The 27,428-nt window shown below is 42.7% G+C and overlaps 1 protein-coding gene across 2 annotated transcripts in view; it reads left to right on the top strand.

Annotated features, from left to right (window-relative positions):
- The first annotated feature begins 1,052 nt into the window (after positions 1 to 1,052).
- The window catches only part of Smarcad1 (SWI/SNF-related, matrix-associated actin-dependent regulator of chromatin, subfamily a, containing DEAD/H box 1), a 65,488-nt gene continuing 39,112 nt past the window's right edge, over positions 1,053 to 27,428 (top strand). The window contains exons 1-7 of one of the 2 annotated variants that reach the window (XM_051152248.1): positions 1,053 to 1,215; positions 1,750 to 1,994; positions 13,410 to 13,584; positions 16,845 to 17,010; positions 18,747 to 18,813; positions 24,571 to 24,671; positions 26,592 to 26,693. In XM_051152248.1, the coding sequence (XP_051008205.1) occupies positions 1,805 to 1,994; positions 13,410 to 13,584; positions 16,845 to 17,010; positions 18,747 to 18,813; positions 24,571 to 24,671; positions 26,592 to 26,693 (801 nt within the window). In that variant the 5' untranslated portion in view covers positions 1,053 to 1,215; positions 1,750 to 1,804. Of the gene's footprint in view, positions 1,216 to 1,414; positions 1,497 to 1,749; positions 1,995 to 13,409; positions 13,585 to 16,844; positions 17,011 to 18,746; positions 18,814 to 24,570; positions 24,672 to 26,591; positions 26,694 to 27,428 lie in introns of those variants that run through there. The other variant, XM_051152249.1, reaches the window with a different exon arrangement.

The raw sequence follows: 27,428 nt of genomic DNA, 5'->3' as shown, positions 1-27,428 counted from the left end.
GTCAGACTAACTAATAATAAATCTGCTCCCTGAAATAATTTCATAGTGTACTTCAGATCTCTGAGAAAATGTTGTTTCCTCTTCTTCTTCTTCTTCTTCTTCTTCTTCTTCTTCTTCTTCTTCTTCTTCTTCTTCTTCTTCTGCAAAGTTTGTCTTTGTAGCGCTTACCTCTGGCTGTCCTGGGTCCTGGTACTCACTTTGTAGACCAGTCTGGCCTTGAACTCATAGCAATCTACCTGCCTCTGCTTTTGTTTGTTTTTGTTTTTTGTTTTTTGTTTTTTGTTTTTTGTTTTTTTTTTTTTTTTTGATATAGGGGTTCTCTGTATAGCCTTGGCTGTCCTGGATTCCCTTTATAGATCAGGCTGGCCTCGAACTCATGCAGATCTACCTGCCTCTTCCTCCCTGAGTGCTGGGATTATAGGTGTGTGCCGCCAACACGGTACCATTGCTTCTCCTCTTTCTTTCATATGGGTCTAGGTGGCCATCAAGTTTAGCTAACAAACGCCTTTCTTTGCCCACCCAGCCATCTCGATAGCCAGGCCTCAGCTTTTTTATTTCTTAAAACTATCATGTAATGATTGAGCTTATACAATTAAAACTATCAGGTCCAGCCGGGCGTGGTGGCGCAGGCCTTTAATCCCAGCACTCGGGAGGCAGAGGCAGGCGGATCGCTGTGAGTTTGAGGCCAGCCTGGTCTACAAAGCGAGTCCAGGATGGCCAAGGCTACACAGAGAAACCCTGTCTCGAAATACAAACAAACAAACAAACAACAAAACAAAACAAAACAAAACCCCATCAGGTCCAAAATGAGAAACAGTTATAGTAAAAAAAAATTATATTGCATATCTGACTTTGTGGAACACGGTTAGCAAACCATGTTTTAGTTATATATTACGACGCCATTTGTTATTGTTGTGCTTGCTATTGTTCTACTAGCTCCGTAGTTAGCGTGGAGAAAGGAACCAAGGAACAATCCCACCCTTTGGAACCTAGCAGAGGTAGACACGAGTTACCATGACAACAGCGCGCTCAGACATTTTCCTGACCACGCGACGCTAGGAAGGAGAAGGCCTGGGTTGCGTGTTGCGTCATCACTACGCGCTCCGCAGCTTGCTCGGCGCTGTCTTGAAAGGCCCCGGCCAGGATACCGTCTTCTCCCGCTAGGGATTGTTTTGTTCTTTCCCACCTTTGTTACAACGCGGAGCCTGCGAGGCTGTAAGTGCGGGCGGCCGGGCGGACGGCGGGCTCCCTTCGGCGGTGCGCCGGCCTGTCAGCTTCCTCCTAGCCGGGGCCTCGCCGCGTCTACTTCCGGGCGGTGCGCCGCTCCCCGCTCGGCCCTTTGTGTCCCTGCGGCTTGGAGGCGCGGGGCCTGGCGGGCCGTGTGTGTGGTTTGTATGTGTGTGGTGTGTGTGCGTGTGTGCGTGTGTATGTGGAGGCGGCTGGCGCCCGGTGCGGGCGGCGCGGCGGGAAGGCGGGCGCGCGCCCCTGCTGCCCGGGTGAGGACCGGGACCGTGAGGGTCTGCTCGTGGGGCCGCGCGGGCCGGGACGACGACGCGAGGGCGCGATGGGCATTTGGCAGGGACCGCCCGTCGGCCACCTCCGTGTGGCCTAACAAAGCGCAGCCGGAACCGAGCCCCGGTAGACGTGTGCCGACCCCCTTTCTCCGGGAGCCAAGTGTGGTGGCTTTGTGTTCTTCCTTGTTTTCACGACCTCATTCCCGCCCCCCCTTTTTTTGTTCCCTCCCTGCAGCTAGTTCATTGAAAGCTGTCAGCCCCCCCCTTCAGGGAGGTGGTTTCTTATCAATATGAATCTTTTCAACTTGGACCGTTTTCGCTTTGAGAAAAGGAGTAAGATCGAGGAAGCTCCCGAAGCAGCCCCTCAGCCCCCCCAGCCCGGTCCATCGTCACCAATTTCTCTTAGTGCTGAAGAGGAGAATGCTGAAGGGGAAGTTAGCAGGGCAAACACCCCAGACTCAGATGTAACTGAAAAAACAGGTGAGTTACAATGTTGCAAACTGATAAAGCACCCAAAGGTGGCAGGCAGGAGGGAATCTATGTATCTCTCTCTCTCTCTCTCTATTTTTTTTTTCCATAATGTTACACAGCTTGATTCAATCAGTGCCTCCAATTTTGCCCTTTGGAGTACAGCATTGGGACTGCCGTAGGGGCTGAGTACCTAGTACCTGCCAACCGAGCACACCTCCATTGTTATTTCACTTGGAGGCTCTCTGGCTACAGCGCAATGACGCACACTGAAAGCTGAGTTGACTGGATTCTTAGATCAGCATGGCTACCCAGAGAGGCATGTAGGCAGTTTTGTCCTCTAGTAAACCTTGAGGCTATTAAAGTACTTCAGGTCTTCATTCATTCTAGTATTCCTTAAAATATTTTTTTTTTTTTCCTGTCTCTTTGTTTCTGAGAGAAGATCTGACTGAAGCCTTGAGCAGGTGTGGTACTCAGCAAGGGGACTGGATCCTTCTGCCTCTGCCTCCCAAGTGCTGGGATTACAGCAGCCTGTCACCACACCTGGCGACATTTCCTGGCTTTTGCAGGCTGTTCTTGCTGTGTGCTCAGTGCAGCTTGCTACTCACTTTGTAGCCCCAAACAGTACCCCTGTCTCACCTCCAGTTCTGAGGTTGCAGGGGTGGCTCAAGGCTTCACCTACCGCTGACCACCTCTGTGAGCTGGATGCATGGAAAGCTTAAAGTTAACTTATGTGTCCAAGTAAAGATTAGGTACTGCTTTCATCTAGTTGCTTGGAAATCTTTAGAATTCACCTGAGTACTTAGTGAATAAAACATTTTAAGGCAACTGTAGTAGATTGTTATGAACAAGCAGAGCTGAGGAGAGTTAGGCCAAAATGAGGATTTTGGACTGAGAATGTAACTTCCATTACACGTGGAGGTCATAGCACAACTTAGGAGGTTGGTTCTGTGCATCTTGTTTATCAGGGTGCCAGGTGAGTGGGGTAGATGCTTTTATTTGCTGACCCATGTCACTGGCTTCAAAATATGTTAGCCACTTATTTATTTATTTATTTATTTATTTATTTATTTATTTATTTATGTGTGGTGGTAAGTGCTGTTCATTGTCTCTTAATAATTTTGTGAGGCAAATAGTCACACTTTGGTTTTTTTTTTTTTTTTTTTGGTTCTGGCTTTTCGAGCCAGGGTTTCTCTGTGTAGCCTTGACTGCCCTAGACTCAACTTTGTAGACCAGGCTGGCCTCAAACTCACAGCGATCCGCCTGCCTCTGCCTCCCGAGTACTGGGATTAAAGGCGTGCGCCAACACGCCCGGCTTTTTTTTTTGTTTTTTTGAGACAGGATTTCTCTGGCTGTCCTGGACCTCTCTTTTGTAGACCAGGCTGGCCTGGTCTCACAGCCATCTGCCTGCCTCTGCCTCCCAAGTCTCCCAAGTGCTGGGATTAAAGGTGTATACCACCACTGCCCAGCTAAATACACCCAGCCAGGGAGGTTAAGTTTGAAGAGACTTAGCTGGGCATTGTGGCGCACACCTTTAATCCTAGCGCTTGGGAGGCGATCTTTGTGAGTTCAAGGCCAGCCTGGTCAACAAAGAGAGTCCAGGACAACCAGAGTGGTTGCACAGAGAAACCCTGTATCAGAAAAAGAAAAAAACTTGAAGAGACTTAATAGAACCTATTACAAATTCAAACATTCTGATTCCTGAGAATGAGCCAGGAATCACATTAGGCAGTTTCTTATGAATGTGATGGTAATGTTAGGCATCTACCAATAATATGTTTCTAATGGCAAACAGTGTTTCAAAAGTTTTTGAATCAATGTAGCCAGGAAGATTGATAACATGTATTTTCACCCATTGTAGTAGATAATTTGTGGAAGTTATGAGAAGGGAGAAGCTCAATTAAAGAAAAACGCCTTTAATCCCGGCACTTGGGAGGCAGTGGTAGGCGGATCTCTGTGAGTTCCAGGCCAGCTTGGTCTACAAAGTGAATCCAGGACAGCTAGGTTATTACACAGAAACTCTTGTCTTGAAAAAACAAAACAAAAGCTGGGCTATGGTGGTGGGTGCCTTTAATCCCAGCACTTGGGAGGCAGTGGTAGGCGGATCTCTGAGAGTAGGAGGCCAGCCTGGTCTACAAAGTGAGTTCAGGACTTCCAGGGCTACACAGGGTTACCCTGTTTGGAAAAACAAAACAAAAAACCCAAACCAAACCAACCAAACAAAAAAGCTTGCATGTGATCATGCTATTGGCAAGCCTGTAGGGCATTTTCTTAGTGATTGATGGGGGAAAGCCCAGCCTTAGAGGTAGTGCCACCCTGGGCTGATGGTCCAGTGTTATATAAGAAAGCAGGTTGAGCAAGCCATGAAGAGCAGTCCTGTAAGGATTGCTACCCTCTGCATGGCCTCTGCATCAGCTCCTGCCTCCAAGTCTCTGCCATGTTAGTTCTAGTCTTGAACTCCTTCAGTGATGGACATCAATGGGAAAATGTGCTCTTAACTGATGAGCTAACTCTGTAGCCCCAATCTTTTTGTTTTGTTTTGGTGTTTTCCTTTCTTTTAGGTTTGTCAAGACAGAGTTTCTCTGTGTATCCTTGGCTGTATTGGACTCACTTTGTAGACCAGGCTGGCCTTCCAACGCAGAGATACGCCTGTCTCTGCCTCCAGGTGCTGGGATTAAAGTTGTGTGCCAGTATGCCCTGCTTGTAGTCCCTTTTTGTTTTGTTTTGTTTTGGTTTTGGAGACAGGGTTTCTCTGTGTAGCATTGATTGTCCTGGACTCGCTTTGTAGACCAGGCCAGCCTTGAACTCATAGCAATCCACCTGCCCCTGACCCCCAAGTGCTGGGATTAAAGGCTTGTGCCAACACACCCAGGTTTATTTCCTTTTGTTTGAGCTAGCCACTTACCCCTGGCTGCCCTGGAATTGAAGACCATGCTGCCTCTTCCTTAGTATCAAAGATAAGAATGACCTTGACTTTCTCCTGCCTAAACTTTCTAAATGCTGGGAATACAAACCTTTTGTTACTCCTTATGTTTTTTTTTTAAACGATTATGTATTTGTTTACTTATTTGTGTATATGAACCTGTTCCCTTGCCCTTTCCTTCTCTCCTCCCTCTTTCATCCACCTCTCCCCTTGCTTCCCTCTTTCCATCTGTCCCTTCCCTTGGCCTTATGCTTGCTATGCAAGCACTGAGCCACATAGCCTTATAAGCATTCTTTAGCTTTTAGACTTGAAAGCGTATGATTAATTTGTGGGTATTTATTTATTTATTTATTTACTTACTTATTATGCAGAACAAGCCCAGAACAAGTATAATATGATCATCATGTTAGGGGAAATATTAAGCAAAGTAAAATTAAATCTGAGTCACAGGTTCAAAGCAATCAGCATAGCATGGTTGAGGAGTATATATGTTGATAGAGGGAGGAGTTGAAGGTAAGGAAATAGAGCACACTCTTAAAATTTATTCTCAGAAAGATGATGAAAAGTCTCAAGTAATCTTTGGAGTAGACTGTCAACAACGGAATCACTATGAAATCATTGTTGAATGAAAAATTGATGAAAGTTTTGAAAATACATGTTGCCTTGAAACAATGTGATGTTTTTTGTTATCTGGTAAAGAGGTTTAGTTAGAAAGTAAGAAATGTAGTACGGAGTGTAGGGGTGCACACCTATAATTCTAGCACTTGGGAGGCATTGATGGGGAGATCAGTTGAGAGGGTCATCCTTAGTTATGTAACAAATTTGAGGCCAGTCTAGGATATTCAACCACAAAAGCAATGTATGGAAAAAAGAAAGAGTTGGGTGAGGTAGTACACGCCATTAATCTCAGGACTCTGAGAGGCAGAGGCAGGTGGATTTCTGTGAGTTCGAGGCCAACCTGGTCTACAAAGTGAGTCAAGGACAGCCAAGGCTACACAGAGAAACTGTCTATTCTCTGGTAACTACCATAGATTGGGTAGTTTATAGATTGCAAAAATTTAACCCTCAAGCTGAAGATTAGAAATCCAGTTCAAGGCACCAGGATATTTAGTGTTTGAGGAGGGCCCACATCCTGGAGGTCTTTTTGTCTGGAAACTCACATAGTTGATCCCAGATGCTTTTGTGTGCCAAAGGCCAAGCCTTTAACTGCCATCATCTTGGCTGTTAAATGTTTTTATACATTAGCCTGATGTGAGGTATGCCTGTAATTCGAGCACTGGGAAATTTGATGCAGAGGCTTCATATATTGGAGGCAGTGTGGCCTTTGTAGTGAAACTGTTCCAAATAAAACTAAGAGCTGGGTGTGGTGGCGCACGCCTTTAATCCCAGCACTTGGGAGGCAGAGGCAGGCGGATCACTGAGTTTGAGGCCAGTCTTGTCTACAAAGGGAGGCCAGGACAGCCAAGGCTAACAGAGACCCTGTCTCAAAAAAACAAAAACAAACAAACAAAAAAAACTGGGCTGGAGAGTTGGCTCAGTGGTTAAGAGCACTGTCTGCTAATCCAAAGGTCCCAGGTTCAATTCCCAGCAACCACATGGCAGCTCTCAACTGTCTGTAACTCCAAGATCTGACACCCTCACACCAATGCACATAAATTAAAATTAAATAAAAATATTAAAAAAAAAAAAAAAAAAAAAACCACCACCACCACAACAAAAAACCAAAAAGAAGCTGGGCGTGGTGGTGCACGCCTATAATCCCAGCACTCGGGAGGCAGAGGCAGGTGGATCACTGTAAGTTTGAGGCCAGCCTGGTCTACAAAGCGGGTCTAGGACAGCCAAGGCTACACAGAGAAACCCTGTCTCGAAAAACAAACAAACACACAACAACAACAACAAAGCTCCAACCCAACATCAAAGAGTTTTGGATTCTGAATGGGTGGCATACTCTAATCCCTGATCACTTCAGTCATTTTGTTTGTTGCTTATGAGAAGGGTCTCACCATGCAGCACTGGCCAGCTTGGCGATCTCTCTATAGAGCTAGAACTGGTTTAGAACTCAAGAGACCAACCTGCCTCTGCAACCAAGGTGCTAGGACAAGAGGTATGTACTACCACATCCAGACATTTTTACCATTTTAAAAAGCATAGTTTGGTAGCCAGCTGGTGGTGTGTGTCATGGCACCCAGATCAAAAGCAGGTGGATCAATGTGAGTTCAAGGCCTGTCTGGTCTACAGACTTGAGTTCCAGAACATTGAGGGCTACACAGAGAAACCTTGCCATAAAAAACAACAAGAAGAGAGTACAGTTTAATGTTTGAAACATTTGATTTAGATCATTTCCAGCATTTTGCAGACAATCTGTAGAAGTCTTTTCATCTTAAATCTGATAACTGTGCCCTGCCCCTGGAAACTCCACTCTCTGAATTTCCTTACTCTGTGTACCTTATAAGTAGAGCCATACACAGCTGGTTTTTTCTGTTTGTTTTGTTTTGTTTTTTCAAGACAAGGTTTCTCTATGGAGCCTTGGCTGTCTTGGACTCTGTAAACCAGGCTGGCCTTGAACTCAGAGTGATCTGCCTGCCTCTGCCTCTGTTGAGATTAAAGACGTGCACCTCCACGCTCAGCCAAAGCTGGTCTTTTTGACTAGTTCTTCTGATTAGCACAGTGTCCACATGGTTTATCCAAACTTTAGAAGGTATCAGAATTTCTTTTTTTTTTTTAAGGTGATTTTATTTTATGTATGGGTGTTTTGCCAGCATGTATGTCTGCACCAGGTGCATGCTGTGCCCTAATAGGCCAGAAGAGGGCATCATATTCCCTGGAACTGGAGTTACAGTTTTGAGGCACCAGGTGAGTGCTGGGACTCAAACTTAGGTCTTAATGTGAAAAAACACAGAAATCATGGAAGAGGTTCAGGTTTCTCCATTAAAAAACAGACAGACAAGCCGGGTGGTGGTGGTGCACACCTTTAATCCCAGCACTCTGGAGGCAGAGGCAGGCAGATCGGTGTGAGTTCGAGGCCAGCCTGGTCTACAAAGGGAGCCCAGGACAGCCAAGGCTGCACAGAGAAACCCTGTCTCGAAAAACCAAAAAAACAAAACAAAACAAAAACAAAAACAAAACCAGACAGACAAACCCTGGGGTTATGTCTCAGGTTAGAGGCAGGAAGATCTGAGAGTCCAGGCCATTCTGAGCCAGCTGCCCCTGTGACTGAGGATTCCATGCTTTTGTTCATTTGCATGCTAAGAGGTCCAAGACAAAGGAGCTCTCCAGGGACAGGAGTCCCAACCATGTAGCCCTTTGTCTCCTGAGGTAGCTTTTCTACCTGCAAGGAGCTCTGTTCCCCATTTGTTAATCATAAGTGTTCAAACTATGGATCACAAATATTTTTGTCAAAAAATTAATCCTTGAGTTCTGACAAATAAATGTAACCTTTTTGTTTTGAGACAGTGCTTGTAGGTAGCCAGCTAGATCTTGACCTTATAGTCTTCCCTTAGCTCCCTCCAGCATAAATACCTAACAATATGTGTTCGAGTGACAACCAAAAATGTTTTACAGAGCGTCCAGTCACAGACATTTGTAAAACTATATCTTTGTCCTTTGCTTTACTGAGCCTTGCGCTTTATTGCCTTATACATTCTGCACTGTTGGTGCATTTTGTTATTAGCATCAACTGAGATTTCCCATTTGGACTTTCATTATCTGAAATTCTATGATATCCTCTCACAGGCTGGCAGCTTTCCTTTTCCACACGGGATGGAAGTCAGGGCTCCACACATGCTAGACAAGCACTTTACCACTTGGCTGTATACCAACTCTACCCATTTTGTTTTTCTCTCACTTGAAGTCATTCTTTATTCACATTTTATCTTGGAATATGGTATTAGAAATGGCTCTTCAGTCCTGTATTTAGTGTATTCATTGCTTTTTTTCCTTTCTAGAGGCAGACAGCTCACAATATCTACTAGAAAGTATTGTAAAGTAGTAAGATGATTTTCCTATTATATCCTTCAAATTAAAATGGTCCAGTTTTATAGTGGATTGATTGGCTTTACATTCTAGTTGTTCTTTTGTTTATTTTGATATTTTGACACAGGGCTTCATTCTAATACCAACTTGGCCTCAAATGCAAGATCCTCCTGCCTCAACCTCTTGTTGTGAGTGCTCAGGTTATTACTAAGCCTGTCTGTGTGTCTGTGTGTGTCTGCCCGCCTGTGCTTGCACCTAAGTATATGTACATGATCATTTGCATGCTGGTGCCAGAAAGGGGCATTGAATAGTATGGAGCAGGAGTTGGTATGATGTGGGTGCTTGGAACTAAAGACTTATGCAACAACAACTGGTTTTAACTGCTGAGCCATCTTTCTAGATTGTAGAGGAATTTTAATCCAACAATTTGGCTACTCTGGCTGGAATAGAGACATGCCTTTAAGCCCTGGGGACAGAGGCAGGCAGATTTCTTGAGTTCAAGGCCAGCCTGGTACAGTGCAAGTTTCAGGTAAACAAAAGCTTAGGTCCAGTTGTGGTGGTACATGCATTTAATCCCAGCACATAGGAGATAGACATGCAGATCTCTGAGTTCTAGTCACTTCTCTTCTGACAGTTTGGTTGAGTCATTGGGGTGGGGTTGGGGTAGTACAGGCTTGTGGACTTCATGGCATTTCAGTTTGTGAACTTCAGAGACAGTTTTTTGTTTGTTTGTTTGATTTTTTTTTAATTGTTTTTTTTTTTTTTTTTTTTTTTTTTGGTCTTTTTTTTTTGGTCTTTTTTTTTTTTTTTTTTTTTTTTTGGTTTTTCGAGACAGGGTTTCTCTGTGTACCCTTGGCTGTCCTAGACTCACTTTGTAGACCAGGCTGGCTTCGAACTCACAGCGATCCGCCTGCCTCTGCCTCCCGAGTGCTGGGATTAAAGGCGTGCGCCACCACGCCCGGCTCTTAAATTGGTTTTTTGAGACAGGGTTTCTCTGTGTAGCCTTGGCTGTCCTGGACTCCCCTTGTAGACCAGGCTAGCCTCAAACTCATGGTGACCTGCCCGCATCTGCCTCCCGAGTGCTGGCATTAAAGGCATGTGCCACCATGCCCAGCTCAGAGACTTTTTACTAGGAGAGCTTTACAGAGACAGATTGAAGAGAGAACAATCCAGGCACAGGTAAAGACAAGAATCCAGAGAATGAGAAAGAGCCAGAAGGTTAGAACACATTCCTAGTTTGAGGCCAAACAGTACTATTCAGTGAGAAATTGAGAGAAGCCAGATTGAATCAGTCAGCTTGGAAAGGCGTTTGAGCCAGAACAGCTAGTTGAACCAGCTCCCCAGAGTTCAGAAAGAGCTAGAAAGGGTGAGCTTGTTCAGAAGTAAATCTCAGAGGATGAAAATATTCTAGGCCTAGATAAGATTGTACAGAGGCTAGAAGCTTCCAGGACTGTGCCTAGGATAGCAAGCCTCTAAGACAATTACATCTGAAGAATAAAAGCTACTTTAACACTAGATCTTTTATTTGTTTGGTTTTGGCTTTTTGATGCATGGTTTTATGCTACCCAGGCTACCTTCAAACACTCAAAAATAAGACTGGCCTTGTGTTCCTGCTCCTTCTGCATTCACCGTCTAAGTTCAGGAATTACAAACATGTGTCACTACACTGGTGCATGCCTAACTTCTGCCCCTATATGTATTATTTTATTTGTTTATTTATTTAAATTTGTATGGTGGGGAAAGGGTGCATATGTGCCACTGTGCACATGGAATTGTGGACTTATTTCTTTTTACACTTCGATGTGTCTTCTATCTCAGGTCACCAGGCAGGGGCAGCAAATATTGCCCACGTGGTGAACCATTCCACTAGCCCTGTTTGTTCTTCTAGAAGGAAAAATATGTGGTTTAATCGATATTTGAGGGAGTTGTCTTATAAATAAATTGTCATGCCGGGCAGTGGTGGCACATGCCTTTAATCCCAGCACTTGGGAGACAGAGGCAGGCGGATGGCTGTGAGTTTGAGGCTAGCCTGGTCTACAAAGTGAGTCCCGGCATGCCAAAGCTGCACAGACAAACCCTGTCTCAAGGAACAAAACAAAACAAAAAAGCCCAAAAAGCTAAAAACAAATACTTTTCACATGCCTTGTCTTGCTGGGGCTAAAATAGGGCTCTGAGTGAGTTTTCTTGTGTGAGTCACTGTGTTCCATTCCTAGAACTGTATGGGGAAGTAAACGAGTGACCATAACGATGGGTATTGTGGTTCTGAAGTTTCAGAACATGCTAATTCAGACTTCAGAATGGGGGTCAGAGCTACTCCTTTCTTATCATGTAGCAGAGCCGCTTTTTTTGGGCGGGGGGTTTGAGACAAGGTTTCTCTGTGTAGCCTTGGCCTTCCTGGACTCACTTTGTAGACCAGGCTGGCCTCAAACTCACAGCGATCCACCTGCCTCTGCCTCCCGAGTGCTGGGATTAAAGGTGTGTGCCTCCACGCCCGGCTCTTCACCATAGTTTTATCTACAAGATAGTGATAAACTGTGTGTCCTACAAGGTTATGGTTGAAGACTTAAAGTCATTAATCCAGTTATAATTGTTATTTAGCTTTTAAAAAGTTGATTTTGACACTTAAAAAAATTTATCTATTACATATACAGGGTTCTGCTTACATGTAGGCCTGCACACCAGAAGAGGGCACCAGGTATAGATGGTTGTGAGCCACCATATGGTTGCTGGGAATTGAAAGAGCAGGCAGTGCTCTTAACCACTGAGCCATCTCTCCAGTCCGATTTTGACACTTTTATACATGTATATGGTATATTCTGGCTTTCCCATCTATTTCTCAGCCTTATTAATTCTCACCCACTCATGCCTACCAACCTTTTCACAGATTCATGGCTGTTGGTTGTGTTCTGTGACACATTTAGTTTAGCCAGGCTGTCTGTGTGATCATTGGATTAGAGCTCTTCTTTGGAGCATAGTAGGGCCATCTGGTGGTTACCTCTCTTCCTGAATCTATTAGTATCGAGGGTTAGCAATTATTATTTTTTTTTGTTTTTTTGTTTTTTTTTTTTTTGTTTTTCGAGACAGGGTTTCTCTGTGTAGCCTTGGCCTTCCTGGACTCACTTTGTAGACCAGGCTGGCCTCGAACTCAACAGGGATCCGCCTGCCTCTCCCTCCCGAGTGCTGGAATTAAAGGTGTGCGCCACCACGCCCAGCGCAATTATTTTTTAAGTTTTTCGTTTTATTTGATATTTAAAGTTGTACGAAAGTTGGATATATTGGCTTGTGCCTTGTAATCCCAGCACTTGGATAGCTGAAGTATGCGGATCCAGGGAAACTGGGTTTTGAATATGGGGGGGGGGGCTTTTCTCAAAGTGGTGTCAGAGTGGTGGGGGCAGACAGAGCTCCAGGCTGTCCCTCTTATCAGCCTGAGGAATTCCTTTAATGTTTTTGTACCTCTTGTCTTCCTGCAGAGAATAATACTGGATAAGCCTGGGGAAATCAGATTGAGTGGTATTAAAAGATAATTCTTTTTTGTGTTTCTTTATTTTTTTTTTTCTGAGTCAGGGTTTCTCTTGGCTGCCCTGGACTCTCTTTGTAGACCAGGCTAACCTCGAATACAGAGAGATCCTCCTGCCTCTGGCTTCCAAGTGCTGAGATTAAAGGCGTGTAGCACCACACCTGGCATTAAAAGATACTTCTAAGCATGAGGGCTAAGAGAAAGAGAGGTGCTTGGGTAGAAACTAAGTCACACCCAGAATGTGACTGTGGTTAGGGTGTCCTCTAAGTCACACCCAGAACGTGACCGTGGATAGGGTGTCCTCTCTCTACTTAGTCCTCTTTTGATAACTGAGATTATTAGATGACTCTATCAGTGGATTTATAGTCAGATAAGTTAAAACTAAGCCACTAAGCTTGCACAAGGGAGTTATAACTTACTGTAAATCTCTGGTGAGAGTGTGGAAAACTTCAGATTTACAGTTGGGAAGGCAGAAAACCTTAAGCAAATGTTGATTATATTGTAATTCTTGATTCTCAACTGGGGCAAGGCTTTAGCCAGACTTTGGAGTGAGGGACTAGTTTTCTTTTTATGTCCTCATAGTTTTTCCTATCCTGTCTTTTTTTTTTGGTTTTTCGAGTTTCAAGGTTTCTCTATGTAGCCTTGGCTGTCCTGGACTCACTTTGTAGACCAGGCTGGCCTCGAACTCACAGCGATCTGCCTGCCTCTACCTCCCGATTGCTGGGATTAAAGGCGTGCACCACCACGCCCGTCTCCTATCCTGTCTTAATGGAAGGAAATTTTAGTTTTAAAACAGTAACAATGCATGGAATTGGTGATTTTAAAATTTTCATTATTTATTTATTTGTTTTTGAGATAGGCTTTCTCTTTGTAGCCTTGGCTGTCCTGGAGTCACTTTGTAGACCACCAGGCTGGCCTCGATTTTTTTTTTTTTTTTTTTCCTTTAATAATATCACATGAATGAAGTTAATAAAAGTTTGGTCTTGCTCAGAATGTCTCTCTTTTTCTTTTTCAGAAGATTCTAGTGTTCCAGACACTCCAGAAAATGAAAGAAAAGCAAGTTTATCATATGTCCAAAATCAAAGTGGAATACAGTATATTGACTTGTCTTCTGATAGTGAAGATGGTTCCCCAAATTGTTCCAGTACGGTTCAAGAGAAAAAATTCAACAAAGACACAGTGATCATAGTGTAAGCCACCTAGCAGTCATTATGCTCGCATATCATATAGTAGTTTACTGTCTTTTGTCTTCTAGAAAACGATTAGTTAAGTTTGTTTGTTTGTTTGTTTGTTTGTTTTGAGACAGGGGTTTCTCTGTGTAGCCTTGGCTGTCTTGGACTCACTTTGTAGACCAGGCTGGCCTAGAATTTACAGCGATCTGCCTGCCTCTACTTCCTGAGTACTGGAATTAAAGGCATGCACCACTATGCCTGGCCTTAGAAAATGATTTTTTCTTTTTTTCTTTTTTTTGTTTCTCAAGACAGGATTACTCTGTATAATAGTCCTGATTGTCCTGGACTCTTTGTAGACCATGCTAGCCTCGAACTTACAGATCTGCCTGCCTCTGCCTCCCAAGTGCTGAAATTAAATGCATGCGCCTCCACGCCTAGCTGAAAATGATTTTTTTAATTCTTTTTTTTTTGGTTGTTTTTTTTTTGAGACAGGGACTCTCAGTGTTTGCCTTGGCTGTCTTGGTCTCACTTTATAGACCAGGGTGGCCTCAAACTCACAGCGATCCACCTGCCTCTGCCTCCCGAGTGCTGGGATTAAAGGTGTGCGCTACCACACCTGGCCTGAAAATGATTTTTTTTTTTTTTTTTTTTGGTTTTTCGAGACAGGGTTTCTCTATGTAGCCTTGGCCATCCTGGACTCACTTTGTAGACCAGGCTGGCCTCGAACTCATAGCGATCCACCTGCCTCTGCCTCCCGAGTGCTGGGATTAAAGGCGTGCGCCACCACGCCTGGCCTGAAAATGATTTTTAACAAAAGGCTTAGTGGGAAAAATCTGATACTAACCCTCTATAGATAAGGAAATGATTTTAACTAGTACCTTTAGTCATCTATAATTATAGCCAGGAGTGTCCAGGATAACCAGGACTCTATTACACAGAGAAACCTATCCCAAAAAATAAAAACAAGAATAAATATCTATAATTGCTTTATAAGCAGTTATTGAGTTCATTAATAACTACTTATAAAGCAATTACAGATATTTATTCTTGTCTTTATTTCTATAATTGCTTTATAATTTGTTACTGAGTTCAGGAATTTTTGCTTTGTTTTTTTTTCTGAGATGGAGTTTTGCTCTGTAGCCCTGGCTGTCCTGGAACGTATTCTGTAGACCAGGCTGGCCCTCTAACTCACAGAGATCTGCCTGCCTCTGCCTCCTGAGTGCTGAGGTTAAAGGTGTACACCTTGGCATGGAAAGCAATTAGCTGAACTAAGTAAGCAATGTCCTTAATAAGTCTGGTTGTTCTCATCAGGTGTTAAATTGCTTATGTTGTATGGGTCTGTAAGCAGTTAGCAATTGGAGCGCTAGCAGTCAGCCCTTGGGCCATGAATTGAATGAGAGTTTATAGTAATTTTTTCCCAGAAGCATAGAGTGGATTGCTTCATTGTTAATATTCTGAGACAGCTATCATTTTCTCACTCTGTAGTCCAGGCTGGCCTCAGATAACTAGCAGTTGTGCTGTGCTTGCATGCTCATCTCTGTCATGTCTCTTTAGTTTCATTCACTATGAAGTGTATCTCAGCAGGATTTTCATTATGACTATATATATGTAAAGGTAAAAGGTCAGCTTTTCTTAGGATATATCTAAATTTCAATGTTCTGCTTTTTCTTTATGATTAAATGTAGTTAGGGGAAGGGATACTAAAGAAATGATATTGTGCCCTCAATCATGCCCTGTTATAGGAAGTACATGGTATCCACTTGTCCCAGTTTTTCCTCTTTATTTTTTCTGGCCTGAGCTGGGTTTCCTTGATGAATTACCATTTTTACCTTTGCAGTGATTAAACAGACTGTGGAGAGATTCAAGATAGGGTAGCACTCATGTCCATTTTTATTCTGTAATTCTTGCCATCGTTAGTTACATAGCAGGCTCAAGGCCAGCCTAGGTGAGATGAGAGCCTGTGTCTTAGTTTCGTTCCCTGTTGCTGTGATAGAATGCTCTGATAAGCAGTGTGTGTTTACTTATGCTCAGCTTGTTTTCTCACCTACACAGTCAAGGATCCCTTGAACAGGAAATGACCCTACCCATAATTAATGAGGATCTTCCTGCATCAGTTAACATGACCAAGTTAATTCTTCATAGATATCTCCAGAGGCCCACCTCTCAGGTGACTCTAGATTTTTGTCAAGTTGACAATTAACTTACCCTATCTCTGAAGAAAAAGAGATAAAAAATACAAAGTATAAGTGAGCCGAGTGGTGGTGGCACATGACTTCAATCCCCTGGGAGGCAGAGGCAGGTGGATCTCTGTGAGTTTGAGGCTAGCCTGGTCTACAAAGTGAGTCCAGGACAGCCAAGGCCACATAAAGAAACCCTGTCTTGAAACCCAAAAACAAACAAACAAACAAACAACAACAACAACAAAAAATAAAAAAGCAAACAAAAAAGTAAAGGTGAAAGAGAAAGTGTGTGTTCTAGTTTTAGGTTACATGCATGCGTGTGTGTGTGTGTGTGTGTGTGTGTGTGTGTGTGTGTGTGTTCTTCCCCCCACCCCCACCCCCCAAGACAGAGTTTCTCTGTAGAATTGCCTGTCCTGGCCTTTCTTTGTGGACCTGGCAGGCCTCCACAGTGCTCCACTTGCCTCTGCCTCCCGAGTGCTGCGATTACAGGCATGCGCCACCACGCCTGGTTGTGTTCGCCTCTTAGAAAACCAAAAGCTGACAATGAGTTTGCTTGGGGAATAAGTGAGTTAAATTTGCTCTAGATGTCAAACATAGCAGAGTAGAACAAGAGTAAAATTGGTTATTATAGTATAAACCCTCTTGTTGAATACACACTTTGTTTGGTGAAATTTTTTTTTCTCTGATAGTCAAGTAGGCTCTCTGTGATCTTTATCTCTGAGGTCCTAATCACCTAGCTATTCAAAGGAATATTTTGTCTCTTTGTGTCAGTGTGTAGGTCTCATACTGCCTAAGGGGCAGATGATCAGCATCATCTAACATGCTGAACATGGACAAAAGCTTACGAAAGATAAAGTGGGAAATTGAAAAATGTGTGTAGATATATCAATGTAAGACAAATTCTCTCTTTTACTTTACGGTCAAAATAATCTGAGAAGTTTTTTCAATGTATTCTTGTATAATGTTGAAATAGTAAAAGTTCTTTTCCTTTGAGAAGTATTGATTACATTTAATATTCCTATTAATGTTCTCTGTATCATGACAAAGCATTAGTAGGTTGCATTAAAATTGTGGTTTCTCATGTGATAATTTTTGTAGTTCAGAGCCATCTGAAGATGAAGAGTCCCGTGACATTCCTTCTGTTACACAAAGAAATGATATTTCAGAACTGGATGACCTTTCAGAATTGGAAGATCTTAAAGATGCTAAGCTTCAGACATTGAAGGAGCTTTTCCCACAAAGAAGTGACAGTGATCTCCTAAAGGTTTTACCTTTTTAAAAATTGTTCTTCATTTTACTTATTTTTTCAAGACTTTTTTCTTTCAGTTTATGTGTATGCATGTTTTGCTTCCATGTGTGCATGTGCATTGCTTACATGCCTGGTGCTGGTAGAGACCAGAAGAGGGTGCCAGGTCCCCTTGAACTGGATTCATGGTCAATTGTAAACTGTCATGTGAGTGCTGGTGATTAAGCCTGAGTCCTGCAAAAGCAACAGCTGCTCTCAACTTAGGTCAGACAGTTTGTTTGGCAAACTGTGTGCCCACTTACCTATTTAGATTATTCCGGTTATTATAGCTTTTATGGCAGTTATTTGCAGCTGTAATGATAAAAAAAAATCTCTCCTGAATTCCATGTTGTAGTTGTATTACATAGCTATTTCAAAAAAGATATCTTGCCCCCTGTGGAGGCCTGCTGGGAGCAGGACCTCTAAAAGGCAGATGTGTCTGGAAGGCAATGCTGCAAGGCCATTTTTGCTGGCTAGAAGTGAGTTCCTGAGAACCAAAGGGAATATAGTGCTCTTAAAATTGAAGGCATCTATGCTGGTGTTGAAACTGAATTCTACTCAGGCTAGGGATGAGCTTATGTGTATAAAGCAAAGAGAAAACAGCACAGTGGCTCCTGGAGGTAAACTGAGCAAAACCAGAGTATTCTGAGGAAACATAACTCAGACTGTGGAAACAGTCGCATGTTCAAGCCAAATTCTAAAGCAACTTTTATACAAAGGTTGTTGGATACAGAGCTTGTCTGATGCTGTACCTGTCGGGTTAAACTAATGAAAAATCAAGTGGATTTGTGAGCTGGAAGGTAGTGAGTGGCACATACCTTTACCCTCAGCACTTGGGAGGAGGAAGCAGATGGACCTCTGAATTTGAGGATCTACAAAGTGAGTTCTAGGACAGCCAGGACTGTTAAACACAGAAACCATCTTGGGAGGACAGGGCTTCTTGCTCTTATTTTTTTTCTTTTCTTTTTGTTTGTTTGTTTTTTAATCTTTTAATAATTTATTTATTTTATTTTCATTGGTGTTTTGCCTACATGTATGTCTGTGTGAGTGTTTTGCGTCCCCTGGAACTGCAGCTATAGACAGTTGTGAGCGGCTATGTGTGTCCTGGGAATTGAACTCAGGACCTCTGGAGGACCATCCAGTGCTCTTAACCGCTGAACCATTTCTCCAGCCCCCATGTTGTTTTTGTATTTTGAAACAGGATTTCACGGGATAGCCTTGGCTGTCCTGGACTCATTTTGTAGACCAGGCAGCCTTTGAACTCACATCGATCTGTCTGCCTCTGACCCTCCCTTGTGCTGGGATTAAAGGTGTGTGCCACCATGCCCAGCTTGCTCTTGTTTTTTTTTTTTTTTTTTTTTTTTTAAAGATATCTTATGTTTGAATTTTCAGTAACATGTGTAAGCTCCCAAAATTTACCTAAGGGCTTAAACACTGATCACACATTGCCTCACCTAGATGATGCTTCCTATGTTTTTGTTTTGTTTTGTTTTGTTTTTCGAGACAGGGTTTCTCTGTGTAGCCTTGGCCATCCTGGACTCACTTTGTAGACTAGGCTGGCCTCGAACTCACAGCGATCGCCTCCTCTGCTTCCTGAGTGCTGGGATTAAAGGCGTGCGCCACCACGCCTGGCTGTTTGTTCTTACTTAATGAGGTCTTTGTGAAATAGTTCTTCAGGTGTTTATTTTCAGACATCAATCTTTTTTCCTTGTTAGTTGATTGAATCAACAAGCACCATGGATGGAGCCATTGCTGCTGCCTTGCTGATGTTTGGTGATGCAGGTATGTTTTCTTTAGCCTTAAGTACTTATCACAAATACCATCTGTTAATGTTTGTCTACCAGTTACTCCCAGCTTTGTGAAGTATCAGTAGCTTCAGTTTCTGGGTGAAGAAATCAGCTTAGAAAGGTGAAGTAAAGTCACACAGCTGTTTGTTGACTCCTCCCCCCGCCCCTCTTTACATCAGAGTTCATAATTCAAACTTTTGGAAGTCATGTTTACTAAATTCTCTTTTCTGATTGCATAGTCATTTTGTTTATGGGCCTAGAAACCTGAGCCTGTATAGCAGTCCTGACTGTCCTAGACTGGTTTTGTAGGCCAGGCTGTCCTTGAGTTTATGGGGATCTGCCTGCCTCTGCCGCCCAAGTTCTGGGATTAAAGGTGTGCACCACCATGCCTGGGTTATAGTATGTTCTTCTAGGAGTGTGCCTCATTTTCCTCCTCACTGGATTGTCTGTAGTGGATTCTTTTTTTTTTTTTTTAAAGATTTATTTATTTTTTTACGTGTACAGTATTCTGCCTGCTTGCCAGAAGAGTGCATCAGATCTCATTATAGATGGTTGTGAGCCACCATGTGGTTTCTGGGAATTGAACTCAGGACCTTTGGAAGAGCAGCCAGTGCTTTTAATCTCTGAGCCATCTCTCCAGCCCCATTGTAATGGATTCTTAGTATGGTATCATTTCCTCTTCATTAAATGCTTGTATGCCTTTAACTTCCTCTAGTTTTGAGAAGGGATCAGTATTGTCTGTGTTCCATGTGCACAGAGTGCTGAGGATAGTTTTGTATCCACTTCAGTGGCCTGGACAGTCCTGCCCAGCTCTTTTGGATCTTGGTCTCCTTTGTAGTGCGTGGTCTAAATAATAGTGTCAGACTCATGGGTCGTGAAGAGTTGATGAAGCTGATGCTGTTTCACTGTGATGACTGGTACATGCTGTAGCTCTTAGACCATCTAGGCAGAGAAATGCTACAGGAGCAGATCGACTGTCTTTTTGTTTAATGCAAGGGTGGCATGATGGCCTTGGAAATTTTATATATATATATTTTTACTTTCATATTGTTCTTTTATTCTTCCATTGAAAATGGGTTGTAGGCCGGGCGTGGTAGCGCACGCCTTTAATCCCAGCACTCGGGAGGCAGAGGCAGGCGGATTGCTGTGAGTTCGAGGCCAGCCTGGTCTACAGAGTGAGTCCAGGAAGGCCAAGGCTACACAGAGAAACCCTGTCTCGAAAAAAACCAAAAAAAAAAAAAAGAAAACTCAAAGTAACTTTTGAGTTGTAAATACTAGTCTTTTTCTTTTTGTTTTAGACAACATCTCTTAGTTTAACAAGTATTTTATTATTAATAATAATAATAATTAATTATTATTATTATTATTATTATTATTATTATTATTATTATTATTATTATTATTATTATTATTATTATTAAACTAGTAGCATCTGCTAGTTAAGGTACTGAAGATTTATAAAGAAAACTGATGTGCCCACTCCTGGCCTTGGTGAAGGCTACAGTCACATTGAACTCTAATCAGGGTTGGTTCCTTTAACTTTGCCTGGTTTTCATATGTCACATGTTAAATGGCAAATTATAGGGAAACAAGAAATTGGGACTTTCTTGTAATTTAAGTAACTTTGTCTTCTAAATCTTGGCATGAACAAGGCAGTGATATCAGACATTTTTGTTTGTAGTAAAGCAGACAGCTTTATCTGTGCTGAAAATAAGCTGTTCTTCCCTGTACCATATGTCTTTAAGATAGAACATTATTTTGGACATTTACGATTTATTTATTTATTTATTTATTTGGGGGGGGGGTTATTCAAGACAGGATTTCTCTGTGTAGCCTTGGCTGTCCTGGACTTGCTTTGTATACCAGCCTGGCCTCAAACTTACAGCAATCTGCCTGCCACTGCCTCCCGAGTGCTGGGATTAAAGACATGCGCCACTACGCCCAGCTCTATTCCTACTATTTTTAAAAGCCCATCACTTGCCAGTCTGATGACTCTGAGGTGGCTTCTGCTCCATCAGTCTGTCCTCAGGGCAAACTTTTTCTTGGCCACATGCTCCCAGTCCATCCCATCCAATAGTAAGCTCCTTCCTCTGTCTTCTTTCTTCCTTTTGTACCACCCCTTCCCCCAACCATGCCCCTGGTGGTCCCGTGACCTCAAGCCCAGGAACCTAAGCTCCGCATGCTTCTCTTCTGGCCAGCCATAGGCTGTTAGCAACTTTATTTACAGTTACAGAATATTGGCGAGCAAAGTTCACACAAAATCACTTGATGTCCACGAGAATGTCTGTAGGGCATGGTGGCACACACCTTTGATGCCAGTACTCTAGGTGAGTTCGAGTCTGCCTGGTCTATAAAGTGAGTCCAGGACAGCCAAGGCGACACAGGGAAACCTTATTTGAGAAACAGCAAAAAAATGTGCTGTTTGGGCTGCAATCAGATCTTAGGGGCCAGGAATTTAGCATTTGAATGTACCAACCCCCAACAAGTTATGTCTTCTCTTTAGTTAAAAATTAGCCTTCTGGACAGCAGGTTGCCAATAAGAGACTTGATACCCTATGAGCATATACAGGGGGAGGTAATCCCCCTCAGGAACAGTCATAGGGGAGGGGAATAATGGGAGGATACAAGGGATGGGATAAACATTGAGATGTAACAAGAATAAATTAATAAATAAAAAAAATAGAAAAAAAATTAGCCTTCTGCATGTTACATAACAGAAACTGCCTAGATTGGAACTTTTTTATGAGTAAAATATTACCATCAGTGCTCACTTAACTCTACCAACCAAGAGCTGAGCGTGGTGACTCAACCCACCTGTAGTCCCGGCATTCCGGAGGCAGAGGCAGGCAGATCTCTAAGTTTGAAGCCAGCCTGGTCTACAAAGTGAGTCCAGGACAGCCAGGGCTGTTGCACAGAGAAATCCTGTCTTGAACCCCCGCCCCCAGCCCCCCAAAAAATCGATCAACCAAATGTGTGAGGATGTAGGTCTTTTTCCCCCTTTCAAAATTAGATGCCCTTGCCGGGCATTGTGGCTCACACCTTTCCTAGCACTCAGGAGGCAGGGGCAGGCGGGTCTCTGAGTTCAAGGCCAGCCTGGTCTGCAAAAAGAATTCCAGAACAAAAACTCTGTCTCAAAACCAAAAAAGAGGGGGAAAGTAGATGCTGAAGACTAGTTGGGTATATAGTAGGGGATGTGTTACGAAATGAACCAGGAGGGCACACACGTGCTCATACTAACATGATTGTTAGTCTATAGAAAACCAGGAGGGCACACACGTGCTCATACTAACATGATTGTTAGTCTATAGAAAACCAGGAGGGCACACACGTGCTCATACTAACATGATTGTTAGTCTATAGAAAACCAGGAGGGCACACACGTGCTCATACTAACATGATTGTTAGTCTATAGAAAACCAGGAGGGCACACACGTGCTCATACTAACATGATTGTTAGTCTGTAGAAAACCAGGAGGGCACCAGGAGGGCACACACGTGCTCATACTAACATGATTGTTAGTCTGTAGAAAACCAGGAGGGCACACACGTGCTCATACTAACATGATTGTTAGTCTGTAGAAAACCAGGAGGGCACACACGTGCTCATACTAACATGATTGTTAGTCTGTAGAAAACCAGGAGGGCACACACGTGCTCATACTAACATGATTGTTAGTCTGTAGAAAACCAGGAGGGCACACACGTGCTCATACTAACATGATTGTTAGTCTGTAGAAAACCAGGAGGGCACACACGTGCTCATACTAACATGATTGTTAGTCTGTAGAAAACCAGGAGGGCACACACGTGCTCATACTAACATGATTGTTAGTCTGTAGAAAACCAGGAGGGCACACACGTGCTCATACTAACATGATTGTTAGTCTGTAGAAAACCAGGAGGGCACACACGTGCTCATACTAACATGATGTTAGTCTGTAGAAAACCAGGAGGGCACACACGTGCTCATACTAACATGATTGTTAGTCTGTAGAAAACCAGGAGGGCACACACGTGCTCATACTAACATGATTGTTAGTCTGTAGAAAACCAGGAGGGCACACACGTGCTCATACTAACATGATTGTTAGTCTGTAGAAAACCAGGAGGGCACACACGTGCTCATACTAACATGATTGTTAGTCTGTAGAAAACCAGGAGGGCACACACGTGCTCATACTAACATGATTGTTAGTCTGTAGAAAACCAGGAGGGCACACACGTGCTCATACTAACATGATTGTTAGTCTGTAGAAAACCAGGAGGGCACACACGTGCTCATACTAACATGATTGTTAGTCTGTAGAAAACCAGGAGGGCACACACGTGCTCATACTAACATGATTGTTAGTCTGTAGAAAACCAGGAGGGCACACACGTGCTCATACTAACATGATTGTTAGTCTGTAGAAAACCAGGAGGGCACACACGTGCTCATACTAACATGATTGTTAGTGTGTAGAAAACCAGGAGGGCACACACGTGCTCATACTAACATGATTGTTAGTCTGTAGAAAACCAGGAGGGCACACACGTGCTCATACTAACATGATTGTTAGTCTGTAGAAAACCAGGAGGGCACACACGTGCTCATACTAACATGATTGTTAGTCTGTAGAAAACCAGGAGGGCACACACGTGCTCATACTAACATGATTGTTAGTCTATAGAAAACCAGGAGGGCACACACGTGCTCATACTAACATGATTGTTAGTCTATAGAAAACCGGGAGGGCACACACCTGCTCATACTAACATGATTGTTAGTCTATAGAAAACCGGGAGGGCACACACGTGCTCATACTAACATGATTGTTAGTCTATAGAAAACCGGGAGGGCACACACGTGCTCATACTAACATGATTGTTAGTCTATAGAAAACCGGGAGGGCACACACGTGCTCATACTAACATGATTGTTAGTCTATAGAAAACCGGGAGGGCACACACGGGCTCATACTAACATGATTGTTAGTCTATAGAAAACCAGGGTTCAGTTTTCTCTAGGAACCATCGCTTTGTGAAGCTTTAAACTTAGAACTCCAAAGCTGCCATGCATGTGTTCACATTGAGTAAGTGCACTTTAAAAACACGGAACAGCTTACTCTGTATCTTGATACCTTCTGATAAAGATATTGCCCATTTGTAGGATTGTTGTGGAGAGTAAGTGAAGAAGTAGTTTATAAAAGGCCTTGAATAAATCCTAATATACAGCAGGCGCTTTTTTTTTTTTTTTCTCCCCGAGATAGGGTCTCTCTGTGTAGCCTTGACTGTCCTGGACTCAGTTTGTAGACCAGGCTGGCCTCGAACTCACAGTGATCCGCCTGTCTCTGCCTTCCAAGTGCTGGGTTTAAAGGTGTGTGCCACCACCGCCCGGCTACAGCAGGTGCTTTTTTAATGGTATCAGTGATGCTGTTCTGATAGCTTATGCTTGATGACTATACTTCTGAACAGTCAGTCATTGGTGAGAACCCGTAGTCTCAGTAGTATTGTCAAGAATTACATGTCAGACAGAAGAGATAATATTTTTAGCATCAGTTATGTAATATTTTTTAAATGCAGTGTACGAATGGCTTACCTTTGGAAAGATTGCAAAGTCTTTTCCTTTAATCTACTCATGTAGCTGTAGAAGAAAGAATGATAGCCCCTGTCTGGGCCGCCATATCCATACAGTAAGGACAGTAAGTATAGTGTGAATTGATTCTTGTTACTTCTGTAGAAAATCTGAGTGTGAGCTTGTCTCTTTTAAAAGGTGGTGGACCCAGGAAAAGAAAATTATCTTCTTCTTCTGAGGCATATGAGGAGGATGAATTTAATGATGATCAGTCTTTAAAAAAGCCACGAGTGGATCGTGTAAGTTACATTTGAATTGCTATATCAAACTTAGAGGATGTTGAGTGTGGGGCTAGTGACATGACTCAGAATTTAAGAGCACTGGGTTGCTCTTCTAGAGGACCTGGGTTCAATTCCTGTCATGGATGTGACCTCCCCCCCCCCCCTTTTAAGATTTATTTATTTATTTATCTATTTATTTATTTATTATGTATGCTGTGTCTAGCTTGCATGTGTACCTGCAGGCCAGAAGGGGGCACCAGATCTCATTATAGATGGTTGTGAACCATCATGTGGTTGCTGGGAATTGAACTCAGGACCTTTGGAAGAGCAGTCAATGCCCTTAATCTCTGAGCCATCTCTCCAGCCCAGAATTCTGACTCTTTAACTCCAGTCCCAGGGGATGCAATGCTCTCTTCTGACTCAGTAGGCATTGAAACTGTATGCATGTAGTGCATACATGCAGGTGTAAAACCACCATTCTCATCAAATAAAAATAAAGTTAAAAAAAAAAAAAAAAAAAGGCTATGCAGAATGTGTGGCTGAAAGTCCAGCTGTGTCAGTTTTCTCTTTTTTAGCTAAGTGGTTTGGTCTATACTATAGTAGTTTATTTCTGTTATGGTACTATATGGTTCTAGTATTCAAGCAAATGTTCTATAAACCATGTGGTCATAAGCAACTTTCCACAGTACTATAAATATTGATTGAAGAACTGTTGTGTGAATTGTTAGAGCATGGGCCTGGACAACCCTAGGAAGCTAAACTCAGCCAACTGACCAAATAAAGACAGTAGAAACCTAAAATCACAGCTTACAAAGCATTGCACTCACACACGTACCCACAGAAATACATGCCCTCTTGATATGACTGAGGATTAGGAATATGTATTGTGGAAAATAACTGTTTATTTTGCCCTGCTACTTGACTGTTTTTTCTCATCTGTGATTTGTTGTTTTTCAAGGCTGGGTTTCTTTGTGTAGCCTTGGCTGCCCTGCAACTCACTCTGTAGACCAGGCTGGCCTGAACTCACAGAATTCTGCCTACCTCTGCCTCCCAAGTGCTGGGATTAAAGATATGTGCCACCACACCCGGGTCCTTTTGTAATCTTTAAAGTATCTGTTCTGGAGGATTCAGTGTCCTCATGGAACGCAATGTTTCAGTTCCTTAATATCCCATTAATTTTGTCTGTTTCTCAGGTAAGATGATTAGCTCAGGGTCATGAATGCTAAGTGATGCTGTAGGTACCAGTTACATTTCTGAAGGTTTGTAACTGTTTTCTCCAGATCATGTTTTCTTTCTGGTCAAAATTGTACTACTTATGTGCTTCTGAATAGAGACTTGGAGCCTGTGGAGCTCACTGTATTCTAGCCCATCGCATCACTTTCCATTAGGAAATGCATTCAGTTTTCTTCCTTTTGTTGCCAGTGCTCATGGTTTGTTTTTATAGTGTTGGTGATTTAACCCAGTGCCTTGTGCAGGTGAGGTACAAACATTCTCATGCTTTATGCCCCATACTTCTAAAGAACTTGATTTCCATGTGTGTCATGTTGTCCTTCTGTGCTAGAGAGTAACAATCACAATTCCTTATTTCTTCTTTGGCTAGTAAAAGAGAAATGTAAGCAAGGCAGTGGCGCATGCCTTTAATCCCAGCACTTGCGAGGCAGAGGCAGGCAGATCACCGTGAGTTCAAGGCCAGACTGGTCTATAAAGTGAGTTCTACGACAGCCACGGCTATGCAGAGAAACTTTGTCTCAAAAAACCCTGAGAGAGAGGGAGGAAGGGAAGAGAAGGGAATGAGAAGGAGTGAGGGGAAGAGAAGAAAAGAGAAGAGAGAGAAAGCTAGCAGCTCAATTGCTAGATAATACAGACAGAGGAATAATAGAGAAGGTTTGATCTTACTTGCTTTCCTCTTTCCCTCTTCCCCTCCTTCCTGCCTCGTAGGGAGAAGAATCAAAAGAGTCTGCAGAAGCTAGCACCAATTGGGAGAAGCAGGAAAGTATTGTGTTGAAGTTACAAAAGGAATTCCCAAACTTTGATAAACAGGTAAGCAGAGAAGTGTTAAAATATTTCGTGTGTACTGCATGTTTGTCTCACAGAATAGAGTTTGAGTTAAACCACATGCAAACTTAAGGTGAGCTTTGTATTTTTTGAATTCTATACTCTGATTAGCATTATGTAAATATTTTAAGTTACCTTATTTACTGTGTTTACTAGTTGTGGTGTCAGCATTATAAATGAAACACAGTAAACATAGTAAAATTGTGAATTCTTAACAGTAAAAAGCTGTCCTAACCTCCTCCATCATGCTTTTATTCTCAACTTTGTCATAAATTGTTTGTTTATTTTTTTGAGGTAGAGATTCTCTGTGTAGCCTTGGCAGTCCTGGAGTCACAAGACCAGGCTGGCCTTGAACTCACGGAGACCCCCCCCCCCCCTGCTTCGCTAAGTGCTGGGATTAGGCACGTACCACCCTGCCTGGCTATTCATAAGAATTTTTAAATTATTTATCTTTAATTTTTATTTTTTGGGGGTTGCATTTTTAAAACATACACATTTATATTATTACACATATATACAGTAAACTGCCTACAGCAAGAAGAACCATGACACAATCAGGAATTATATAAATGTTACATTCTTAGTGTTTTGGCTATTTGTATTTGGCAGCCTTGAAGAAAACATCTTTCCTATCTTAGTGCATCTAAAATTCTGAATGTAAATCAATATCTACCATATCTCATCATAATCAACTTAAAACATATATCTAGTCCTAAAAAC

Source organism: Acomys russatus, chromosome 10 (genome assembly GCF_903995435.1).
Source record: "Acomys russatus chromosome 10, mAcoRus1.1, whole genome shotgun sequence".
NCBI classification, from domain to species: domain Eukaryota; kingdom Metazoa; phylum Chordata; class Mammalia; order Rodentia; family Muridae; genus Acomys; species Acomys russatus.
This window is presented reverse-complemented; position numbering and strand designations above follow the sequence as displayed.